The sequence below is a fragment of the Lissotriton vulgaris genome, chromosome 9 (assembly GCF_964263255.1).
Source record: "Lissotriton vulgaris chromosome 9, aLisVul1.2, whole genome shotgun sequence".
In the NCBI taxonomy this organism is placed as follows: domain Eukaryota; kingdom Metazoa; phylum Chordata; class Amphibia; order Caudata; family Salamandridae; genus Lissotriton; species Lissotriton vulgaris.
In genome coordinates, this window is record NC_141697.1 from 858,593,851 (window position 1) to 858,620,626 (window position 26,776).

General features: G+C 45.2%; 1 protein-coding gene and 1 non-coding gene across 3 annotated transcripts in view; both read left to right on the forward strand.

Annotated features, from left to right (window-relative positions):
* The window catches only part of LOC147692372 (cytochrome P450 2G1-like), a 312,091-nt gene that overhangs the window by 45,973 nt on the left and 239,342 nt on the right, over positions 1-26,776 (forward strand). For both annotated transcript variants that reach the window (XM_086938594.1, XM_086938595.1), the window contains exon 2: positions 25,791-26,029. In XM_086938594.1, coding sequence (XP_086794720.1) covers positions 25,850-26,029 — 180 coding nt within the window. In that variant the 5' untranslated portion in view covers positions 25,791-25,849. The remainder of the gene's footprint in view (positions 1-25,790; positions 26,030-26,776) is intronic.
* Positions 14,457-14,528, forward strand: TRNAA-CGC (transfer RNA alanine (anticodon CGC)). Its single transcript has one exon. It is a non-coding gene; the product is annotated as a tRNA-Ala (tRNA).

The window sequence follows — 26,776 nt, forward strand, 5'->3', positions numbered from 1 at the left end:
CCCTGTTCCCCCTATTCATTCAGACTTACCGGATCAGCGGCAACATCTGTTCTGGCTATAACATCTGACTAGGAGGAAAAAGGTTACCTATGCTTTGGAACAGAAGACGCTGTTTACAGAATTATGGGAGGGTGTGGTCCCTTAGTTGCAGGTCTCCTCTCTCCCTCACTATTACTTACCTGATCAGGGGTAGCATCTGTTCAAACAGTAATACTACTAGAAAAGGGGATTACCCTCACTGCATGGGATACACACTATGTGATTGAGTTATTTCTTGATTTAAGCGCTCCTACTCCCTTCTGATTCATCAGTGGCTCAACAGCAACTGGCTAGAAGCCAGGATAACTTTATCATAAAAGAACTCAGACACACTAATTCACTAATTAATGGGGTCATTTATTATTAGTACAATATAAACCTTTACACAGAACTGACAAAGACTATAGGTAGAACACACCGCCGAAAGAGAAAAGATTAAACATAACAGGAACACTCCGCTGAAAGGGAAAAGATTAGCAATGCAAAAGCCTAGGGAATAAAGATAAGATTAAGATGTAAGTGTGATTGGTTCAAACTACCTCACCTATTAGAAGGAAGATTTCTCTCTGCCTCTGGTGGGATTAGGGCTCTCTCTCTGCCTCTGGTGGGATTAGGGCTCTCTCTGTCTCTCCCTCCTTCACCACATCACCACGCCTCTAGTCCAATTGCTCCAGCTGACAGCCTTCTTTGATGCTCTCTGCACTGCTTTCTCACTCCTCATCTTCAGCAATCGTCTGCCTTCTTTCTCCATTCAAGAACTGCACTCTATTCTGCAGCTCCAGCAGACATCCTCTCTCTCTCTGCAAGCTGTTCTGAGCTCCAAGCTGAACTGAGCTCCCAGCTGTTCTGTGCTCCAAGCTGTTCTGAGCACCACGCTGCACTGCACTCCAAACTGAACTGAACTGCACACAAGCTGGAATGAACACTCCTCCTCTCCTGTAGCTCGCTAATATGGATTCCTCTCCCCTCATGGAAATTTCCAGCAGAGGGCCGTCTCTTACCGAATTCCTGTGCCAGCTCCCAGGCTTCCACGCAACCGCAGTGGCCATCTGCTTGTTACGTCTGGGCCCAAGAGAAAAACACATTCTTCGGATAAGAAGCGGTCATAACTGGATCTTCCTCTAGCACACAACAGCCTTAACTATAAACTTTGCCTTTGCCCTGAAAAGCCTCTCAGCTTCATCAAGATGGAGTCCCTCTAGCTCTAGGCCTGTAGGCCTGAAAGGGGTGAAATGCTCCTTAGCTCTGTCAGAATACCTACATAAACCATACCAATGTGTCTAATATGTCAAAGCCAATAGGCAATAGACAGGTTAAAGTCAAGAATAAAGGCATATTAAGCAGCTATCCTCTTCTAGGTCTGGAAAAAAGGGCTTAAAAGGGCCAACACAGGCTAAGAATACCTATACTAGATGCGAGCAAGACTAATGATCTATATCACTGCTAAATAAAGCCAAAAACTCTGCCATTACACCCACTTAGATGAGAGAAGGGTCTAGAGACAGAGTCGCTTTCATTTTAACCCTGATGTATCAGTCAAGGGGGAACAACAACATTTTAAACAGCATCCTCAAACTGGCCAGTTCCTTGACAGAATTATTCCACATAACTTCCAAGGACCTATTTAGGGTACGTTGTCACCCACAGGAGAGAGAGCAGACTTTAATGCTCTGGAGTAATCATGCAGCAACAGATCATATGATCAAGCATGCCAAATATCTGGTAACCTGGGGTGCAATAGTTGAGAAGCCGCCCTTAAAATTCTACCCTTCCACGTTTGAGGTGAGACCCAAAATGAACAAAAGCCTGAACCCCAAAGAACTGTCTGATCACCACTCAGTCTTGGCCAAAGCATGTGGTCCCTCTTATCCCCTTCCAACAAAACATGATCTCAAGAAATTAAGGTTTCATGTGGCAGCCGAATAAGCCGCATCAGCGGATCTACAATTGCTACATGTTAGACAGCCTGACGCCACCCCATGCCCACTAACCTGCAACATATTTTGGGGCGGGTCCCATTGACACTGCTGGGCAAACAAACAGTTATTTATAGGGAGAACATTGATCCCTCCATCCAGCGGCCAAACAAATGATGATAATAAGTTGGAAAATACAGTGACTAGGTAAAAAGATAAGGACTGTGTAGCATATATGAAGCTGCAAAAAATCGGTTGCGTGCAAGAAATCTGGGCACTGGGGACCATAGATCTAGAATGGTTAATTTATTTCAATGCTCCTGCCACAAGTCAGTCAAGAGGTAGGGCAATCGATGGCCTTATTGTCTGGGTCAACGTCCCCTCCACTGAAAACATTAAAATAACATTAGTTACCACGAATAATAATATTCAACATCAGAAGTTGGAAAAAGTCAAAGGAGGGATTAATCTTATCAACGTCTATCTACCACCATATGGGAAGGATGAAACCTCAATGCTGATAAAATCTATTGTCTCATTACTGTCTACCCTAAGGCAGGATAGTGCTACTACCAGCACAAACATTGATGACCAGGCCATAATTATAGTACTAAGTGGGGAGCTGTACACCAACCGAAACCAAGTCATGCAGCAACAAGAAGTAAAGGAAGAGTACCAGTCTTGGGAGATTCCATCATCCACTTCTAAGGGATATAGATCACCAAAAAAAGTCACATTATTAAACAAGATTAACTTAAATGTGGGCCTGAGACCACTGAATGGTCGAACTACGTTTGACAATTCCCCCAAACCAACCTTTAACATTGGAAAGTGCTCTAGTGCCTTTGAATAGATGTTGATCAATTTGGAGGCTTGCAATATGGTAGCCGACTTGTGGGTCGATAAAAAATAGAAAGTGAGCACGATCCTCCCCAACTCGTGCTTGCTCTTCCATAAACTCAATTTGATAAAAGGCAGCAGATAGAATCAGTATATGCCTGCAAACTGAGCTTGAATGGAAATAAGATGAACATAGGTAGAGTCTACTTCGATTGAGGATCAGTATATTTTTTTCACTAATACACAATGAAATGCATTAAATGCAGCATTAGGCAAATAGGCTAAGTCTCCAGGCCCATAATCAATTCATTCAGGCAGCTGCATAAAGCCATCAATCTAATCCTATTGGAATACAAAGAAAGCGGGAAATTATCAGTACAAGATTCATATTTTGATTGGTCTGGAAAGGATTGTCACAAAAAAAGAAAGAGCTAAGAGCAACCTTGAAAAATAGAAGGAATACCCTGGGGGGCAAGACATAGATGCTGGAAGCCAGAAGGGCCTACAAAAACCTCATAAGACGTATGAAGAAGACCCAGTGCAGCAAGGTTTGGAAAGCCTTACCAAATGCATTGACCTAAAGGACACAAAACAATTCTGGGAAATCTTAGACTGGGGCTGTGCAGGACTCACAGGAATATAAAGGCTAACATAAGCCCTGCATGATGGGTGGAGCATGTTGTCTTACTACATCATGGGTTGTCTGAGGCTGATTGGGCTATTACAATAAAGGACCTGCATGGAGCCAACAAATTCTAGCTGGAGTCTCACCTCCCTCGTGCAGCTACCATCTTGAAGAATTCTCATTTACCAAGTTAGAAATAGCCCTGGCCATTGAACATCAAAAATTGGGGAAATCTCTAGGCCCAGATAAGTTGTTAGTTGATGTGCTTAATACCAATTTGGACGCATGGTTGAGTCCTCTGACAGCACATTCAATGCCATACTGGTGGAAGGTGTGACATTTAACCCCTGGAGGTTCTCCGTAATAGTTCCAATCCACAAAAAAGGGAAAACAGATGACCCCACTAATTATCACCTTAATTCACTTCTGGGTGGTGCAGGCTGTATATTTAGTAAATTGCTGCTCCTTGGGTTGGAGTCCTGGATGGAGGACAATTGCATAATATCACATCTTCAAGCTGGCTTTCTCGAGGGGTAAAGTACAATTAATCAAGTTCCGCGATTATATATGTTCTGGTTAAAGTATGTGGGTCTCCGAAATTCCCAGATCTTCCTGATTTGACAGGGTGGACTTGAAAACACTTTGGCATAACTTAGAGGAACGGACATCACCAAATACCTACCGAACCTGCTAACTAACCTTCACTCTGGCAACACAGCAAGAGTGAAATGTGGACATAAATCCGAATGCACACCCAAATTTGGTATTCACACAGGGGTCAGGTAGTGTTCCATTCTAGCCCAAACCCTATTTAACATCTACATCAATGGCAAGGGACATTTCTGAGTGATCTTGGTCTTGGTGTACCCAAGCTGGGGAACAGGCATCTCCCGATCATAATGTTTGCAGGTAATGTGGTCATTCTAGCATGCACTCATGTATCGGGTGTTGGAAGGCTTTGAACTCTTTTGTAATACAAGGAATTTAACAATCAGTGTACAGAAAACAAAGTTTTTGATAATGAAATCGAGGGCCAAGTTATAATCAACTTCAAGATCTCTGGTAAAACAATTGAGCAGGTTGAGACCGGAGATTACCTGGGTATTTGGATCGATGACCAGCTTCACTGGCGTGCCCAAGTAACCAAGTCTAATGTGTTTTTTTCCCAACAGGCCAGAGTCGTTTGGAGATTTGCATAGAAATGCAAGAAGCATTGGCATAGCCATTAGGTCTCGCCTTTGGGAACTAATAAGTGTTTAGTTATCCAGCATAATATCCTTTGTGCAACAACATCAACTGTTACATGGCTAAACACTTATAAGGTCCCTAAGGTGGGACCTATTGGCTATGCCAATGCTTGTTAATGGTACAATGAACACCGTCATGTTAGATGTCAAAAATCTAGTTAAAGGTTGCCAAAAAAGCCAGTAAAATGCCCAGTAAACTCAGTCATGCAAGGCAGAATATTTCACCTGCACCCACCACTCCACGCAGATGGAAACATGAATTGACAGACATCTGGATCATTTATTTATTTATCTATTTATTTATTGACTTTTGTAGAGCGTGGCGAATACCCATGGGCATCTCGGCGCTAAATCAATCAAATCAAAATCATCCAAATCAAAATATCTCACATCGACCAATGAGCCAATTAGATATTTTTTTTCATTCTTTACTTCACCTAAAAAACCAACTCCATCAAACCACTGCTTAATGTAGTGTTCTTGCATCCTGTTTATGCTTTGCATGTTATCTCCCTCTATACTCCTGCTTGTAGAATGTTGCAGCAATGATGCTTTGTAGAATGTTGGGGCTCTGTGGGCTGTGGATGACAGTTGGCATTGGGCTGAGCATCATGCTAGATGTTCCTGTTGGGGTGTTATTACCATCTTAACTACTTGACTTCTAATAAACATCTCTACATCATCTTCTGTGTGGACCTGATCACTACACTTAATCTACCACCAGCATATTTTAAGACGCAAATGTACACATGTATATCATGAATCACAGGCCCCAATGACCCACTTCAGAACTGCTAACCTCATAACTTTAATGTGAAGGATAAGGAAAATGAATCTTAGGTCTTTATAGATAATGTTTCCTTAACAATATACAAAGCGAAAACTCGTGGCTTGCTCACCTCTGGAAACTCCAAAGAAATATATTAAGAACAACATATGGGCGAGATCACAGCGCTAACAGGCCACCATTTATGAACACCAAATAATCTATTCCTACACATTATCTAGGCGTCCAAATAATCAGCACTTGGAGAAAAAAACTAATTGTACCAAAGTCACACTTCACATCTCATTTCCCACGCAATTTACCCTGTCAGCATACTCATGAATGTCACATTTCAAGCAAATGTGCGCTTCTGCTTACAACAACCAAAAGAACTTCAGGCATATTATCAAGGGCAGTATCGCCGGTTTAGCGGCACTTTTTTGCTGCTAAAGCGGCAATATTTTTATCGTCCTATTTACAAGGTGGTGCTAACATGCATTAGCCCATGTTAGCACCCGTTCTCCCGATGCCTTGCTTTGCATCTCTAATGAGATGCAAAGTGGGCGTCACTGGGCAGTACAACCTTGTGAATATCGCCGATGTGCATATTTACAAGGCTGACCAGGCATTTTTGCAGACATTAGTTTTTGGCGAAAAACGCGTTTTTCACAAAAACTAACATCTGCAAAGATGCTGACTTACCTATATTTTCCATTGGAGGTGGATTATGCTGCTACGACCACAGGGTCTTATTAGCAAGGTTATCCCTGTTTTCCATGGAACATCGCTGGAAAACCAGTGATGTTCCATGGAAAACATCGCTATCGCTGGAATAATTAATGCCATTGCGCTATGCATTGTTAATACAGCGCTAGCATGGCGATAATTACCAGCGATAGCCGGCAATAAAACTTCTCACACTAAGAGCGGCCAGCGATAATTATTGATGGCCATTGATAATAGGCCCCTTCATACTGCCTTCCACAAAAAAACGAAACTCATACATGCAACACATTATGTCTGCTTTCTCATACACTGCTTTAGTGTATTGGTTTCCTTCCTCGCGCTGGGATGCAGCGCGAGGACACTTCATCACATATTTGTAATCGTCTGAATGTTGTTCCAGGATCGGACTCTGTCGTGGGCATTCCAGGGTTCTGACAACGTTGATTCAGTTGTCTGGAGTCCTGGTGTGAGGCTGGAGCGTCTGGTCGTGGGTGCTCAATTAATCTTTAAATAAACTTGAAGATTACTTCTAAAACAAGTGTTTGAAGCTCATTACTACAACTTCCAAGAGAATATACCTCTGTACAAAGCAGTACCCTGGACAGGACTCTTAAGACTTCTTTTGCACGCACTCTAAGCAGACCTGCATTACAGACTTTTACTGGGAATAAGGTGATGTTATTTCTAACTCGTTGCTGGTCTCCTTTACCTCCTCTGGCTGATAATAAGGATTCCAAAATGCTCATTTTCCGCCCAGGATTGTTTACTAGTCTTTTTGCTGTAGGAAGGACACTCCCTTGAGGGAGTGCTGATTTACATCATACACCAGCTGTGGCCTCAGCCCAGGTCCCCCAACTGTGTTAACAAACAGCATACTATTATGAGCAGTACGTACAACATACACATAGCTTAAATCGGATATCCACGCTTTCGCTGGACTCTCAATTCCACTCGACTCTATATCACGCACCCTCGTTATATAAACGTATGTACATGGTCATCCTCAAACAACACGTTATATAGAACCCTTGGCCCCAACAGGCACAACAAGGCAACAATATAGTTGGCAAAATGCAGCCAAACACACATTACTGACAGGCAAAATAGACAGACACCCTAAACCCCCCAGGACCTTGAGACCCTAGCGGATGAGTAGTCTCGCTTTATAAGTCCCTCATTGATTAATTGACTAAAGTGTTGCATAGATTTCATTGGTCAAGCAGTGGACAACTGGCCATACAATGCAAAAAATTAGTGTCTTCAGCTCAACTACCCGTACACACAAATTTCTACAAACATCTCCCAACAGTGAAAGCAATTTAAATTCAAAGTAGTCCACACAACCCACTTCAGTATTAAGCATTGAGCATACCCTGCACTCATTGCATAAAAACACCAGCAAACCCTGTACTCATCACATATAAACACCAGCAAACGTCAGGAACAATCGATTGGTGGCCTTTTCAGATCCATGTCAGAGTGCCCCAGTTCCAGAATCAGTTGTGAAGCCGTTGGAATTTTGTGTAGCTCCATACAAAGGCGGATAACACATCAGTTTAAAAGACTCTTGATACCAGCTAGCACACGAGCCAACACTATTTTAGTGGGCCTTTGAACTAATCGTAAACGCATGAAGGGCCATATGTATCAAGCAAATTCGCATTCGCAAACGCCGAAATTCGCAGAATTTCGACGTTTGCGAATGCGAGTTTGCTAAATGGTATGTATTAAGGAAAATCTGGTGCAAAACAAGGAATCGCAAAATTTGCGATTCCTTATTTTGCAATTTCATTTAAGGAATCGCAAATTTTGCGATTTCTTAAATGAAATGTATAAAGCAAAAAAAATGCTAATTGTCCTTTAGGAATCGCAAATTACCACCAACTTCAAGTTGGTGGTAATTTGCAAATTCCTTGAAAAATGCACATTTTTTCATTTTTCAAAGTGCCATGTGATGCACATACATTCCCTTAGGGCATGCATGTGTGCCACATGTGCACCTATGCTTATTTCAGGGGTGCAACAGGGTGTCCTTTGGACACCCCTGCACCCTTGAAATTATTCTCAATTTGCGATTCTCAAATTGCGAATCGCAAATTGAGAATAACTTCCCATTCATTCCTATGGGCCTCCTGGCCCATAGAAATGAATGGGAAAGTATTCCTTAATTGCGATTCACAATTTGCTAATCGTAATTAAGGAATACTAAGAATTCGCAAAAAAATTGCCACTTTGTACATACATCCCAATTTGCGATTCTGAAATAGCGATTTCTAAAAAATCGCTATTTCAGATCGCAAATTAGGTTGATGATACATATTGCCCTATGCAACAACAAAAAAAGGAAAGCATCCTCCTAGAGTGATTTGTGTCTGACTGGTGGGTTAAACACCAATCAATGAAAGAGATATGCCCCCCCCACCCCAAAAAAAAGGCATACATGTTGCAGTGTTTAACTCTGGAAAAGGGGTGTGGATCACTCCAAAAGTTTAAAAACCCTTATGGAATCAAATCAAACTTTGGAGCTCAAAAAAGCAATATTCACCGAAAGATGGTTAGTTTTCCACTGACCCAAAAAATCTCAAGTTCGGGTAGCGCGCAGTATACGGTTTTCAGCCATACACAAGGATGCAAGGTGGGACCTTTAGCACTGCCCTGCGCGTTTCCTCCATTTCTACTCCCCCAGCTGCGCATATTGCTGCACACTTGGCAGGTGAATTCAGTGTGTGCAGCCGTCTCACTGTGCTGTCATTAACCCCTTAAATTGTGAGACCACATATTTGACTCTTTAGCTGTGCAAAGTGGGCAACGGCGCAGGGTGCATCTTTCGGATCAAGTTCCTCCCAAATTGTATTCATTGCTGACAACATGTGATCTCAGTCATGCTATTTGTGATGCCAATGATGGTATTTGAATAGCCATCAGTGCAGCTGGAGAACGTTGTGAATGGTGCACAGTGAACATGAGTTCTAGTTTGCGCAGCTAATTCGGACTGGGGAATTTCATTGGTTTTAAGTTTTGCTTTACATCCATAATGCTATTTCAACTGTAGCTTTTTATGTAATTTGAGTGTTTTAAAAAAAATGTTAATTAAATCTGAGCACAGTTTAACAATATCTTAACTTTCACAGCGTTTTTATTGATCAGAACATGCCTCGAACAAAGAACAAATTCGTTAAGGGAAGACTTGTTTCAGTTGTCCTCCCACGAGGGCTAACGGGTGAGAGGGGAAAGGTCAGTCATGTGAGCAGAAAGAAAGGCCAGGGGGCTGGGCCGGTTTATCAGCAACAGAGAATCCACACGGCATACCACGCCCTGCACACAGAGCAACGACACAGCCAGTTATGAAAACCGCAGAAAGACAAAAATTAAAACAATGTGCACAGTAAGCTAAATAGGGGATAGCAGAAATCCATATTGTCGTGTCTGCCCCCAAGGGCCCTGAAACTAGAGTTCGGGTAAAGAGAATAGGTAGAGCGGGAGATAAATATTGGTCTGATTTTTTCCCTCAGACTTCAACTGAGGCCTTCGAGGGGACAGGGCGCGCAGCAAGTAGGTAAAGGGCCACGTCGGTCTGACCGGTTTGTCAGCAGTTGCTAGTTCACATTTCTGACCACACTCTGCTCACGGGACAATGACCCAGCAAGATTCAAACATTGCAGGGCAGCCCAAAATATGCTGACGTGAGCAAAAGGGAGTGCTCTATTAAAATGATAGAAAAGATGGAGTTGAATTCTTGAGACAAGTAGTGTTTAAGCCTCAATATTCCACTTCCAAGATATTGTGTATAAAAGCCACCTCTAGGGATGGAAGGGTGATGGTTCTAGTGAAGGATCAGAACTTGCCACCTCCAGGAATGAATGTCTCTGGGGATTGGCACTAGTCCTCCATTTTCCACCTCAGAGCCCCCCGATTTCCGCGCCCCATGTCTGCTCACACCTAGAGTCCCTAGGGGCAACGTCATGACACTTTCTGTCCTAGAAGCCACATCTTTGATCCTGTTAGGGGGTGCTTTATTTGTTCAACAGTCAGAACTCTGGGTACAGTCCCCTAAAGCAGTGGTTCCCAAACTTTTCTGACCAGTGGCTCCCTTGGCCTATTGGCTGTGGATCCACTTTATGTTTCTTTTTTTTTGGGTGGGTAGGAGGAGGTAAGGGGGGATTTAAACCCTGCCTCGGGAGTACCTCCATTTTTCTCCCTGGAACTAATTGGGAAGAAGTCGATGAAGGTATTATAATCATAGATGTAACAAAATACAAATATAACAGTTGTTTAGTAAAAAACTTTAATTGGTTAAGTCAGAAACCATACTTTTCAGCACTGGGGTCTGCAGATGGAAATTTTGTTTTAAAAAAGAATACAGTGAAAGTGGTGATGGCTTCCCGCTTGATCCTTAGTGAACAGTCCTCCAGTGGGAAGTGTGAGGATTCTGAGTCCAGCTATATTTTTTGTGCCAAAGCCAAGTTTCAGGCCAACAGGAGTAAATCATCCTGGCTGTGTCAAGGAGCTGAATGCCAATATTCATACACATGCAGGGCAACTACGTTCAGGAAGTGCTTCCTGTGTGGAGATGTAACCTTGCAGGTGGATTGGTTGCTCTCTTTCCCTCTACAGCCCCCAGCCAGAAATTCCTCACAGCATTGACAAGGCAAAATGTATTTTGTCCAAGTTGTGTCCTATCTGTAAACAGGTGCTGGGAGCTTGCCATATGTATGTAAACAAATATACACTCAACCATTTATCTATCACATAATTGTTAAAGGCATTTATTTTTGGCACTCATTAATAATGGTTTACTTACTACTACACAGTGGAACCAATTTAATCAACCTTAGATGGCAGTCAAAAGTAAAACGTGCATGGGCTGTAACTTGTTTTTGGGCAGTTTAAAATATAGCGCAAAATCGAACCAAAGGTATTGGAGCGCTTTGCACGAGCTTCAGTTACATTGCACAAAGACACATTCATTTGAGTGTTTTGATGCCCAGTGAGAAATACTCCCCAGAGCATGCCCAATTGTCTTTTTCATAAAACCACAAATTCAAGCATACACATCTCTGTTTTTAATTTGCTGTTTGGTACTTGTAGGACTGATTTATCATTATCAAAACATGACTATGAATCCCATAAGGCAAGAATATTGGACGATATGTCTTGCTAATGTGTAATGTCCTATTACTTACCGGTAATCTTCATTACTCCGGGTCCCGTAGTCCTCGACACCTTCATACTAACAAGTGGAGATAACAATCTCCTGACAGAAAAAAAAACCAAGAGGAATGCTGGGACACTAATACTGCCCCTCCCCCCGGGAGTACATAAGCAGTACTTACCCTGCAGACCTCCTGTACTAACAAGCCCAGACAGGAAGGCCGGCCGTCCGGGAGGGAGAGAGGGGCGCATGAAGGTGTCGAGGACTACGGGACCCGGAGTAATGAAGATTACCGGTAAGTAATAGGACATTACCCCCAGGTCCCTCCGTCCTCGACACCTTCATACTAACAAGTGGAGAATACCAAAGCAGAAAACCCGGCCTTCCGCACGCACAAGTACACCCAGGAAACCACAACAAAAGCAGCCACCCAAGGGAACACCGAGAAGGAAGACCGCAGGAACAGGCCGGCCCGCAACCCAGAACAGGACAGCAAGGACAAGGACCGGAGAAAAAAAGCCAGGGCTTCAAAGAAAGGAGGCCGCCAACCCGGGAAACCGGAAACCGGGACCGGGACCAGGACCAGGACCAGGACACCAAGACCAGCAAAAACAACCCACTGGAGAAGACCGCCCAGGCAGACCCACCAGGAAGACGAGAAAACCCGGAAGAAAGCCAAAGAAGGAACGGCCAACAGAGCACAGGCACAAGCACCCAGCCCAAAAAGGAAGGAGAAGCACAGGCCAGACACACGGCCAAACTCTCAAAAGAAAGGACTCGAGCCCAAGAGAACCGAGGAGGAAACCCCACCGAGGAGGCCCAGGAGGCAACAAGCACCCAGGAGCCGAACAGGACCGAGAACCTGACCCAAAAGACAGGGACAGGAAGGAACCCCATAACCCAGCCAAAAGCCCACCAAACAAGGAGAGGCCAACAAGACCGGAAACCAGCAACAAAGAAAACACAACCAGGTCGGGAACAGAGAAACCGACCTCAAGCCCAGAAAACCCCAACCCCAAAGGGATGGAACACAAGGCAGGAGGGGAGCACAGAGCAACCGGGAAACCCCAGCAGCCGGCCAACGAGGCACAGAGGGCAGCACAAAGAAGGCGCCCAAAAGACACAGGAACCCCACACCCAGGCCAGGCAAGCAGCAAGGACAGGAGCAGCAGGAAAAAGAAAGCCCAGGGAGCACAGCACCCAGACCACAATCACAAGGCCCCATCCCAGCAACGCCGGAGAGGAGCCAAGCAAACCGCCAAAAAAGAGGCCAACAAACCCCAACAGAAACGGGAAGCCAGGACCAGAGCCAAGCAACCCGACCACACAGGAGAAACAGCAGGCCAAGCCAACCCCGAAGGAGAGCAGAGGATCAAGCAGCAGGAAACCACAGACAACCCGCAGCCCGGAGGGAGGAACCCGCAGAGTCACGAGCACCACAGAACAGCACCCCAACCCGAGAGGGAGGGGCAGCCAAACAGACCCACACAGGGAACAAAAGCCCCGGAAAAGCAAGGGAGGAAGGAGCAAGCCAGGACCACAGAACCAGGAAACAACCCGGAAAAGGCCGGCAACAAACCCCCAGAGCAGGACAAAAAGGGTCAGCACAGCCCGAAAACCCAGAAGGCACAGCCCGAAGCCACACACAACCAGCACGAAGCCGGCAGAACCTCAGCCACAGAACCCCACACAGGCCCACAACACCGGGAAAACAAGCCCGGGAAGAGAACCAACAGCATGAGAAGGCCCAGAAGGAACCACCAGGAAGCGGCCCCAATGCAGGACACCCCGCCAGGACCCAAAGGGACACCGGCCAGGAAGCAGAGCCCAAAAAGGAGCCCAGCAAGCAGGAGCGGCACACCCCAGCCAACACCCCAGCCAGGCACCCACCAAGGGAACCAGACGAGACCAGAACAACCCAGGAAGCAAAACACCCCCGAGAGCAGAAGGACCAAGAAGCCAACAGCACCCAGCAGCCCCAGGAGGACAGGCAGGCACCAACCCGGCCTGACCAGGCACAACCACCGAGCAGACAGTAGAGCACGGGGACAGCATACCACACCAGAGAACAGGTGGCACGACAGGACACGGCAGCAGCCAGGGAGCCCCATCCCGGAAGAAAGTAGACAGGCACCAAGGCCGAATCAGAAGGAGCAGCCAGGAAACACCAGAAGCAAGCCAATGGCAAGCACGGGGAGAGCCAGGGCCGAAGCATCCAGGCCAGGCACACAGAAGGCCCCGGGACAACACCAGAAGCCCCAGGCCGGGGCAAAGAGAAGCCCACAGCACCAGGAAGACCCAGATGGGCGCCCAACCAGGCACCAACCAGGCCCGAACCAGCAAAACCGCAGGGAATAACTGAGACCAGGTGCAGGCAGGGAGGAACAGAACAGAACAGCCAAACCTAAGGCAGCACATGCCACCCCAGTGCAAGTAGAGGGGACAAAGCACCCCAGAGAGCCCCCGGCACGACACTAGCAAGCACCAAAGGACAGGAACCAGGTGCAGCTCAAACGCCGACCAACCCCACAGGAGCCAGGAAGCGGAGGCAAAGAACCAGGACACACCATCGGAACAAGGCCACAACAGCCAGCCCACAGCGGAGACATAGGCACCCAAGGAGAAGGCAGCCCACGCCAACCCCGGAGGGGAAAACCCCAAGCCTGAGCGGCCAAGAGCAGGGGCACAACCCGAAGAAGGGAGCCCCACGACACGCCCGCCCCCAGAGAACAGACAAGAACCGGGGCGGGCAGGCGGCAAGGCAGCAGGCCTGGAACAGAAAAGTGACCCCACAGACCAAATAGAGGAGCACAGGAACCCAGAGCCCGACCGACCAGCACCCACCAGACACCCACGCACCGCGGGAGGGGGGGGGCAGCAGAGAACACCAGCGCGTCTGAGCACCACAAGCACACAGGAGCACCCGCCACTGAGCACACACAGGAAGCAAGCAGCGCAGGCACCTGTGGCAGCAGCACGACCACCCAAAAAAGAAGAGGGGACGAAGCACAGCGCCGAACACATGCACCCCAGGAGACCATGACGCTGAAACACGGCACAGCCAGAAGGACAGCCAGCCCCCACGTCCAGGAAGAGTCCATGAGACACCCAGAAGAAGAAAAGGGGGCGAATCATTTGCAGTCGAGGGGATGTAGCTCAGTGGTAGAGCGCATGCATCGCATGCGTGAGGCCCCGGGTTCAATCCCCGGCATCTCCAGAAGTCTCTGTTCGGTGTCTTGCCATGTCCCAGAAGGCTAGTCCGCCATCTTGTATAGTCCAGAAGAAAAAGGGGGGAAACATCAGGAGCGGGGGCCAACAACACAACAAGGCCCCAACCGCAATGTGAGAAAAACAGAAACACCATCAGTACAGGAAGTAGACACCCCAGCGCCCCATGCCATAAAAGCAGCAAAAAGGACATGCCAGGGAAAGGTGGAGGCACCTTGCCCAGGACACACCCAATAGGAGAGGAGCGGCAGCCCCAGCAGACGACACAGGCGGCCAAACGAAACGCATGAAAGGATCAAAACCCTGCCTACATACATATACACACACATAGTCACAGGAGGCACGAGGCTGGCGTACCAGTACCCATGCCCACAGCCCCGACCCCCAAAAAGCATGCCGCAGCACCCAGCAGAACATCCTAATGGCCATAAGGTGCTGGGGCCCTAGGGGATAGAAGGCGAGCAAATGCCCAGTGTCACACGGGGAAGAGCTGCCGCTGGGGACCGAACACCGAGCCCGGTGCACAGGAGTCAGTCGCTCTGGCCGCCATGCTACATCTCACCACGTAGCGCGACCCCGACCCGAACAGAAAACAGGTGTCATTAATTGAAAACATGCCACAGTAGGACCCAGAGACAGCAATTTGCAGAAACGAATCCCTGCCCCTTGAGAACCTCAGCCCTCACAGGATACATCACAGTGAGCCAAAGACCCGGAGAGCAGAACCAGCCCCGAAACCCAGGCAGCCCGAGAGCAGGGCGGGGGCCTCAGAGGCACAGAACCGGGCCGCTTTGACAGCTGAGACGTGGCAACTCGGGGATCGGAAAGCGGCAGTCCTGGAGCCTGTAATGAAGCACACTGATAACACAAACGAAGAACTCTGAAGAAGTAATACAAAAGAAGGAAATCACCCACAAGCAGGAGCGGACCCCAGTCCGGACCTCAGCAAGCCATGCTCCACCCTCGCAGGTAACCAGCAAAAGACAGCAACAACAGCTGGAAGCGTGAGCAAAACTCAGACAGTACAGACATCACATTGCCAAGTACGGGGGGAGAAAGACCGGCACAGAAACACAGCGCGTTCAGCAACACAGTGCAAAGTAGCTGACGCATGCCAGAAGCAAGGAAAAACCCCGCAAGTGGGACTCACCCAGAGTGGGGGCCAACCCCAGGAACAAGGCCCCCACTCCACCAACACCACAGCCAGGAACAGCAGGAGCCCATCCAGTGAGGCACGCCTCCCCGGCCAAGCTCGGGAAGACGAGCCCGTGACCCGGAAGCAACTTCCCGGGAACTCCAGCCCCAGCCGCAAAGGACCGGCAGGTGCACGAAGTGCACAGCAGAACACCGGCTCCAAGTAGAGACTGACTCCCAGCAAGCCAGGCAGGCCAGGAGGCAGTCCAGGCGAACCCCACGCCCACACAGCCAGGCAGCTGGGCGGGGGGAAGAAGAGAAGCACCGCCACTCTAGCCCAGCAGGAGCAGCACCAGCACACCATCCAATCTGTCGAAGACAGAAAAAAAGAACAGGAGGTCTGCGGGGTAAGTACTGCTTATGTACTCCCGGGGGAGGGGCAGTATTAGTGTCCCAGCATTCCTCTTGTTTTTTTTTCTGTCAGGAGATTGTTATCTCCACTTGTTTGTATGAAGGTGTCGAGGACGGAGGGACCTGGGGGTGATGTTAGATAACCTGAAATTTCAGTTCTCTTTCTTTGGTTACTCAAAGACTCACTGCTCCCTCTTGTGGACACAAGGGAACTTGCATTAATATAAACATACTCCCACCAGGGGCAAAATTCGTCACTCTGGAGTTCCATTCTCTCTCAGAGAAAAAACACTGGAAACTTGGTTACAAAAAGTAATGTACTCTTGTTTTTTTCTCAAACAGGTGTGCATTTTGCAGTGTACTCATTTAAGTAGTAAATAACATCTGAATTTTCTGAATTGAAGTTACTTCAAACATTATTAATAATATAAAATAACATTAGCACCATTGGGAAAAGCGATACATATGTTTAGTTCCTAATCACAAATATTATGCTAGATGTAAAGAACTACACTGTATTACCTCACTGTTTAATAAAGTATGCCCACAGCACTGTCAAAGTCTTCTTAGCACAGTAGAATCCATTACAGCCTAATGGATTATTCTCAGCAAATGTGACCGTGGCGCCTCTGGCTGGTTTTGGTGGCGCACCAGAGTACCGCGGCACACAGTTTGGGAACCACTGCCCAAAAGACTTCTGGAGAATCACTCTAAACCCAAACGTGGGGTTTGTGTTCTTCCATAGCACTTCAAGGGCTCAAGGTCTGACCTTCTTGATGAACTGCTGTATGGTCAGATTCAAAATAAACCTTTGTCTATGCAGCATGTGTTCAGGCACTGCATATCCCTTTTCAAAGCTCACACCCAAGACATGGAACTCTTTAACAGTGTTCATCAGACTGCTCAACTCAGTCACCTTATTTAAGCGCTCCTTGCAATTTCACTAACGAGAGAAATACCTACAGGTGCGGCCGGAAAGTTAAAGCAACACGCTTGTTTTCCTTCCCCATAGCTGTAATAATGAAGTTTACGTGGAGTGCGGCCGGAAGTCCCTGAACAGCCTTTCCCTTGCGGGAGCAAGCAGCACCAAGCCGATAATTGCTAACAGATGACACCAAAGCTCGCTCCTGCAAGGGAATCGCCAAAAGTGCACTCGTTGCAATTGAAAGCAATGCAATGCGTGCACGTTTTTGGGGAAAAAAGCTGATAGATTCCAAAAGGTCCCCACTATGTAGCGCATGTGCGCTGCGTAGGCGAGACATAAAAATCAACTCATAAAGCTTGCATTAACCACCTACAAATCTAAAGCTGTTGCAGCTACTATCTATTGTGCTATAATTTGGGGACCCAAAAATGCGCTGGTGTTACAAAAAGTGGGAAATTCCTTTTTGAGGTGGTTATTATCTTTAGGTACAAGAACTTCAATGGCAATATTCAGAGCCGAACTGGGAATTACATCTGTGGCAGATTCCATCACTTTTCACCTGATAGGTTATTGGATATTAGTCTGGACTATTCTGGCTCTCACAAAGTTCCGGAAGGCCTTTAAGGATATCTTAAGGAGCCAGAACTGCAGCAGTCTGCCTTGGTTTAGACATATAGAGCACATTTTTAAGTCAATTGATTGCACAGATTTATGGCACAATCCAGAAAACATAAATAAAGTCCCATTACCAATGGTGAAAAAAACTTCTGGGCACCTATGTGGCAAAAGCACAAGCTTATTAAAGGTGCCCTATTGAGAAAATACCTAATGATGAGGCCTGAACCACGGTTGGAGATGTTCCTTGACCTGATTACATCACCTCAAAAAAGGGCCTTATACCTCAGATTCAAACTAAGAACATTACAGGTTCAGGCTTACACCACGTCCTGGTCTAAGGTCTCTGGGCTGAGAGCTGGCATATGCTGCTGCAAAGAAACATTGACACACTTTATGTTGCTTTGTCCCATGTCACTTGCTCCTGAAGGTTTCACCTCTATCCCTTGTTTTTACATTTTCAAATGAGGAACTGTAAGGATGTTCTAACACTTTGTTATACAACTGACCAGCCAGAAAATGTTCAGGCTGTATCACCATACGTATACACCGCTTGGAAGGAAAGATAACTGGTCGAAGGATTGGTGGTGAGAGTAAAATGCACATCAAGTTAGGGAAGTAAACAAGTCTATCTGTTACTCTTGCCTATTACATTTGACTGTTAATGGTTCAACCTGCAGTTGCATTTTTACTGCAGTTGCACTGATGGAGGGATTGAGTGATTACTTTAGGTAAACAAGATGTTATTTTTTCGTGTGTGGTTGATGAGCACAGACAGTTGTCTTGCATAGCTGCTTATGGTCGTACGTCACCTCTGGCAATAGCACATCCTATCTCATGCTTTGACCTACTTGGTTGCACTCTTACTACCTCTGCATTGACTAAGCCATTGAGATGGACTGACTTTTTTAAAGCAAATCATATATAGCACTTTACCCTCTCTCTGTACACTAATTATGCCATTACTGTCTGTTTTAATAATGCAGCATTTTTGCAAAATAAGTTCTTACCATTTCAGTAGTTACGTTTTCATTTATATTCTGCACCAGAGATGCACATTTTCAATCCATGCACGCTGCTACTTGCTGCTGTGTGCCTTCTGTTTAGAAACATTGCATTTTAACAGCCTTATAGTGGAGGAAACTAGGGAGAATATGTACAAGCTGCTGTCACCAGGGGAACGTCACTTTTAAAGACGTTCCTGTGGCGATAGGGGCTTCACTTCATTTGCAAGGCAGTATTAAGCCACTTGACTTGGCTTAACGCTGCCTTGTAAATAAGGCCCTCATTCACGCTATGCTTAGTGTGAAAGGGGTGGGCAGTGGGTGTTGCAGTGGAAGTTGCACCGCAACACCCATTGATTTTGACGCTGCCCCCTATTTACAAGGGCAGTGTAAATAGGAGGCAACTTCAAAATTAAGACCAGGGAAAACCTGGTCTTAAGTTGGCGAAACGAGGAGAAATGCTTTATTTCTTCTCGTTTTTGCTTTTTCCACGTGGCCTGCCTTGTGCAGCACACATGGAAAAAGCAAACAACCTTGGATTGTTTATGTACCGGTAGGCCCCCCTTCCTGCACATAAACAATTTTATAAAAAATGCCATTTTGTGACTTCCATGTGCGCTGCTTGCAGCACTCATAGAAGTGACAACATGTATTTTTAAAGATTGTTTATGTACGGGAAGGGGGAACTTCCTGTACATAAACAATCTTTGCCCTGCACACAGACTCCCCTGCACATGGTGCAAGGGTGCCTTCGTTGGCGCTACTTTGCTAAGAGTAGCGCCAGCGCAGGGGGAAACGCAGGGCTGCACTATATACTCATAAACATGGTGCAGCCTTACGTTTCTGAAGTGGCGGAGTGAAGCAATAAGCTATGACGGCTAACGCCTCATTCCGCCACTTCAGTTGTAAATATCCCCCTAAGTACATTACATGTGTGGATTAATTGTAAATCTGCCGGTGTGCAGTGTATATAGGCTGTAACTCATATTCTAGGATGTGGAAGGGAGGTCTCTTGCTGTCAAGGGAACATGTTTATGGGCATGCTTTCAAAATGTTGAATGTAACAGTTTGGACTATACTAAGTGACCCAAAGCTGATAGAATGGCTTAGGCATCTGGTATTATTATGTTTTAAATAGTATATTAAATTGTGAAACACTTCGCTCAAGTGCTTTTAAAAAAGAAAGAATGACATCTCCTCCATGTGGAACTGTCACAAATATGTGTTGTTGTTTACCAAAAAAACTGCAAACACTGGCACAAATTAAGCATTGCCATTTTGAATAACTCAGTACAAACATGCTGATCCACAGATGTCATTCAGAACATCAAAAATACAGGGGAACAGAATGTTGAAACTTGATCTTGTAGACCCTTGTTGGTTGGTAATTTAACTTAATTGGTTGTGCCCACATATGGGATACAACTCGTAGTGCTATTTTAACACTGTGCAAATGATGTTCAGATTATAACTGCCAAATGGTAGTGCATAAGATAAGTGATCTGACACCCTGAGACTCAATGCAGAAACCTTATTTTTTTTATCATAAAGTCAGCTTCCTATCAATCATATTGTCTTCAATAATATTGTATATAGAGGTGGATCTGTAGCTAACTATTTTGCTCATATAATTCTAACATGATGAGTTGTAGCTAGCTGCAGAGTATTGAGGCAGCGCACCAGCACACGATCCAATAGAGAAAGGTGGATTAGAAGTCAGGTGTGGAACTATAGATTTAAGTCTGCCATAATGTACTCACCTCTTCATCTAAAGCCAGGTACCTATGATCAGACATGCAGCGTCGTTATTCAGTGAAGACCAAAAACCCTCCTGTTGGCCTTTGAGATATCCTCTACACTGCAAATTGGTACCAGAAAGACTAACAAGAGATACAACCTGAAGCATACGGTTTTCTTTGTTGAATAAATGATTACTATTTAATATCATGACCCATGGCAAAGAATATCCAAGTCCAGTGAGACTTTAACTTATTTTTAAAATAAAGACCGACTAGTAATGCTTTTGCCAAATATGTTCCTGTTCGGTTCTAACATTGTAGCGGGAAAGTAGTTGACCCTTCCTTCAGCTCTACGTTTGCCATAATCATAGTGAAACATTCATATTCGTGATGCAATTACCACTTATTGTATCCAGTGGTGGCTTGTAATTCTTACAAGTGATGGGGAGGACATAGATGGGCACAGATGAACACACTCACTTTCACTCATCCACTCAAAGTGTAAACACATATTCACACCCACCCATCCACAAGCACACTCATTTACACCCAACCATTCACAAGTATGCACACACTCATACCCCCATTCACAAACACTGGAGCATCAAAATATTTACCAGGCCGTGGTAGTGATGGCAGGACCAGCATGTGGCAGGTTGGAGAATCACAAAGGCATCAGAAGAAGCTGAAGGCTTTGCGGAAAGAAGGGAAAGATAGATGATCCGATGCCTCCTTTTATTGTCTAATTTGACCCGAAGACAAGAGGACCATAACAAACTTATCACAGAATGGATTGGTGTTAGTGTGACTAGCTGACCCATCCCACTCTGTGAAGAGGGTTTAATAGAAAGTAATTCCTGGGCACTTCACGGCTCAAATATTTAGGGCTGACTCATCTTGTCATGAGGGAGAGGACCTCACATGGCTTTGCCGGTCTGATGAGGTCACTGCCCACAAGGCTGAAAGATCTTCAGCCTGGCATATCATAGCTCAGTTTGCCAGGGACCTACACATGTAATGCACATGGCTGTTCGACTCTGACATCATAAGTGTATCTTAGGGTGACCTTTACTCAGCCTAATATGAAGCCATCATGCTTTAGTAAATGGAGGGGGAGGAGCAAAGCCAATTGGGAAAATGCTAAACGTCATATGGACAAAGGACTAGCAAGCAAAGCAATCAGTGTGAGAAGCAGAATGACCAAACACAGTTACAAAGAGGCAGACAGCAAGTAGTTACGATGTCAAAACTGTGGAAACTCTTCCTACAAATGTAGGTGGAGGAGCATACAACTCTTCACCATATGCCGTGCTCAGCTGAGGTTCCAGAAATAACAATTGGTGGCATAGCTGATAAAGATTAGAGGGGGAGCCAAAAGAGTCAAACCCTTCTCTGCAGTACACTGTGTAAGAATAACCAATGACAAATAATACTCACACAGGTTAGGTTGTAAGTCTTCTAGATATCTTTTCCCACAGTTCATTTAACAACTCTAAAAATGTCTTCCACCCCTACCATGAATAAAGGACCTTGATTGGATTAATTCAAATTTATACACAATAAACTGACCGAGGGAAATAAGTAGTGGTAGGCAAGGTAAAATATTGTAGCAATGCATACATAACATGACATGACAAACGCAAGCCTAGCTTATAATACAGCATAACATAATACACCATACTACTGTTTGTGCAATAAACATCAATTTCAACTGCTGTAAATGGTCTAATCCCTGGGTACACACACACACGTTCTCCCAGTGGCCTGTGAGTTCACTGAGGTCTGAGGCTAGCACAGTGGCAGTCAGGAGGGGAGTTCTGGAGCTGGGGGAGGGGGGTGGAGGTAAGGTGGGGTTAGGGAAAGCGAAGGATACACATCTACCAGCTAAACTGCATTATATGAAACCTCAAAACCTGAAGTTAATTACAGCTTCCCCACTTTTCCAAATTGTGTGATCCCAGGCAAATATTTTATTTGACGTCCCCTCCTTTTCTTCATTATCGCTTATTTGATTTGATTTTGATTTTTGTAAAGCACAGCGTATGGCCAAAGGCGTCTTGGCGTTAAGCATCTACTGTCAGGTCCAATACACCACAAAGATCAAAAATACAATGGAAGAGCAAAATGCCAGGATTTCAATTGTATCTGAAAATCTGCAAATTGGATTGGCCTCTAAATGCACAGAAATATACTTTCAGAACTTGAAAGTGTGGTAAACAAAACATCCATCACAGCAATAGGCTTTTGAAGTATTCAGGGGCAGTCAGATTAAGAGCTTTGTGAGCTGTACAAAGCACTTTGAAGCTACCCTCTCTTTGAACCAATTACATAATACGGAAGCTTAGGTGCTTACCTAAGCTTCCATATTAGCGAAAACTTTTATTTTTTATTTTTAAATATTTCTTTATATGCATTTTGTGATATTGCAACAATAAATCACAATCATGCGTCAGCCAATATGTCAGCACATGAGGTAACAGTGTGCATAATAACACACACCAAAAAACAGCGATCAGTATGGAGTTGCAATTTATACACATGTCATCTTTTCATTTCAACAAATGAAGTGAATAAGGTCATTACATTCCCCAAGGTGATGACAAATGTAAAAAAACAAGAAAAAAAATACAGTTGTGGCAACAGAAATTTTAAACTGACTAGGGCCTCAGGGGAAATAACGGAAGCACGATATCATAGCTAAGATATAAACAAAAATAATACAAAGAACGGAGTATCTGCGTGAAAGGGGATAGGGGAGTAGGGTGCACCTCTCAGCCAGCCATCTAGAGCACCCGAAACGGGCAATAGACGCATGTCAGCTCTCTCAGGGCCTGCCACGGAGCTAACATTTATGGCAGAATTCGAACCATAGACATGATACACACCTGCAAATCAAGGCTTTAAGTGAAGTGAAAAAACTAGGCGATCTCTGCAAGGGGCGTGGCCAATGGTAATTAAGGGCATGGCTTAAATGTATGCAAGGTAAATGTCGGTGCTAAGCATAGTGTGCCGCCCCACTGGTATTTTGTTGCTTCTGTCATTGCTTACAGATATACAATACTGTAAGTAACATTACACCTATAACAATTCAGGGCTATTGGCTTTGCCAATGGTTGTTAGTTGTGTACGATAAATATGCAACAACTATGGCTTTGTTGTAGAGAATGCTGAAAATGCTTCAGTTCTGAAAAGATGAGACTGAAAGAACTATAACACATCTCTTTTAAAGTTACCTCAAAGGCAGTGAAGAGCGTACTGCTGCAGAGTTAAGATTTGTTTTCACCCTGAGGGCAAAAATAGAGAGCATCTCAGCACCTGCTTTTTAGAACTGCTCAGTACCTGCAGGACCCGGCCCTCTTAAAGCCCTGCTGCTATGCAGGGGCGTCGAATTTATCCTAAAGTTTATGCACATATGTGTCCCAGAGTGTAGTTAAACCTGGAGTGGTGTGACTAATGCAGTTAAGGGCGTGGCTTAAAAACATGCAAGCTAAACATTTGTGCTTAGTATAGTGTGCTGCCAGACCTGTATTTAGCTGCTGCTGTTGCCATCCAGCTATATATTATACAGCAAGCAACATTGCATCTACAACAAGCCAGCACTATCGGCTTTGTCAATGGTTGTTAGTTGCATTTGATAAAAAAGCACCAACTAAGGCTTCGTTGTATTTAAAATTAAAAATGTTTCAATTCTGATATGATGGGACTATGAAAGAACTATAGAGTCTCTTTGAAGTTACATAAAAAGGAAGTGAAGGGCAGGACTGGTGGAGAGATGCGATTTCTTTTGTCTCCATGATGGAGATGGCAAAAATGGAGAGCCCTATACAGACCCGTCTCAGCACCTGCTTTTTAGAACTGCCAGTGCTCAGCACAGGCAGGACCCATCCCACTTGAATCCCTGTATGCTCCATCACCTGCACCCTTGCTTGTGCCAGTGTCACATACCCCCACGCCATGTGTAAAAAGTCGCATCTGGGTGTCCACAGCGTGTACACAGCGTGGCCACGCCTTGGAATATCTTGTGGAGCTGGTGTGATGTAAGGTATGTGTGATGCAGGTAGTTGAACTGTGTTAACTTTAGGCAGGCATTGCAGGAGATGCTGTTCACATGTTCCGTAGCCTCCCCCATTGCTTGGTTGTCAGTACAGTCCAAAAGCACCCATTGGGGCTAACTGCATAGTGCATGATTTGTGTCAGCAGCCTGCAGAGCCATGTATAGCATTGTGGCTACCTTTCTACCTAAGCCGTGTCTTAGGATGCACTGTAGCCCATGGTGTAATGTTGGTTTTTCTTCTTGCACTGCCTAATTACTTCCAATCTCCAAGATGAGGGCATTATAGGCAAGAAATAGGCCGGGCCCAAACCCATAGGCGCCCTGCAGCTCCCGAAATGAACACAAGGCACCATCATTGTGCGGGTCGCCTATGCTAATCACCCTGTTTGTTGCCACAGTGTTAAATTATGTGCCCCCAGCCGGGCTCTCATCTCAGGCATGCTCTACAGCAGCAATTGTGGGGCATAGTGTGTCAACCCGGTGCCTGGGCTGGATGCCCCTATTACAGCAGAGCTTAGTGGTGCATGCTAATCTACCCAGGCCCTTGGATGCACCCCCATGAGTCAGTAGCCAATCTAGAACTCGTGCATCCCCCTGCTCCTCCAGGATTGCCCTAATTGCTCCCATTGTGTCTCCTATCAGCCATCGCATGGGCCATTGCATCTGTGCTGCCACAAAATACAGCTTGAGGTCGGGGACCCTAGACCACCCTCCGTTACTGGCCCCTAGAGTGTCCGAATAGACAGACTCTTGCGAGCCCTGTCTCATTTCAGGTCAGAGATTGGCCCTCGCAGGTCTCCGAAGAATGCTTTTGCTGTTACTACCAGCCAAATGGTGTAATGAAACCTGAGGGGGCCTCCCTGCAGGGTACGTGGAGGGCCCTCTCCGTACAAAATCGGGCTCGCTCCTGCCCGAGTGCTGTGCTGAGGTGCTGAGGGCGCCCAATGAAGCTTGGGGGCACCGCCATGAAAAAATATATAGGCTGAGGGAGCACTATTATAAGCCGCTCATTTATGATCTATTACCAACTTTATTGACTCAAAATCTCAATGACATAATGGTATTTTGAATAAGATTCAGTTTGCCATTCAGAAATGCACCAGCACACAAACATGGATGGTAGAATGTTTCATGTAAAACATCAAATTAATGACAGGAGGCATTTTTACACACATACTGACTTGAAAACAAGAGGTGAGTTGATGTAGATCTGAAATGACTGTGTATCTATGACATTTCAACAAACGTCTTTTCAATAGTGTGTTTCTCATGTTTTACTTCTTTTGGAGAATTTCTTAATGATTTGTGGGCATGTGCTTCGTTCACCAAGGTAATACTTATGGCTTTGTGTGCCCGTTTTACACCACAGCAGGAACTGGTGATCTTCAACTGAAGTGCACAGACAACACACATCACTTGTCATCAGCAATGGATCTAGAGGTAGCTGCATCTCTAATCTTCGCTGCCTGCATATCTTGTCTGCTTTTTATCAAAGCAAGGAGAAAGATTTTGAGGAGGGGGAAACTACCTCCTGGACCAACACCTCTTCCTCTACTGGGCAACTTGCTCCAGGTGAAGGGCGGGGAGATGGTGAAGTCCCTGCTCTCGGTGAGTTTTATCTTTCTGATTTTTGATATCATTAATGTAGAAAGCATTTGGGAAATTTTGCATGGAAACTGTTTGTATATCTGATTAGGGGAACAATGCAATTATGAAAGAACATGTACTATATATAAATGTTCTTATATACGCATGTCTAAAAGCCCTTTATGCTCCTAATGTCCGTGGTAGTCAGAATTTATTCACCCAACAGCGGCTGGCACGGTAAGTGGACATAATATAGATTTTTTAATATCACATGTTTTAATATCGAGTTTAGTATATCGACCGTACTAGATATCTTTTGTGTTGTAAAAAATATCGGTGTGAAATATCGACTGTTAAAACATCGTCATGTCAAAATATCGATGTAGTAATTTTAATTTTGTTATATGTTTGTTTTGGTATAATATTATTTAATGATTGTTATATATTTTTTATTTTGTATTTGAATTTTCAAGAGCGTTATTTTGTTTTTATAGGGGGTAAGGGTGAGGAGTGTTTTAAAAAAGTTTTTTTTATTTAAATTTATTTTTTTATGTATAAATTGAATTTCAAATTGTTGTTTTATGAACGGGATGTTGGGTTTATAGGGGTTAAGGGTAGGGAGTGTTGTAAAACTTGTTTTATTCCATTTAAAAAAATAGAACAGCTGCCCCTGCATCTTTCAGAAAGGCAAATTTTGTTGTTATTTTTGGTTGAAAACCAGGTGGTTTATAGCCAACGGAGCCGGCTTCCAGTGTATATGAGTGGGAA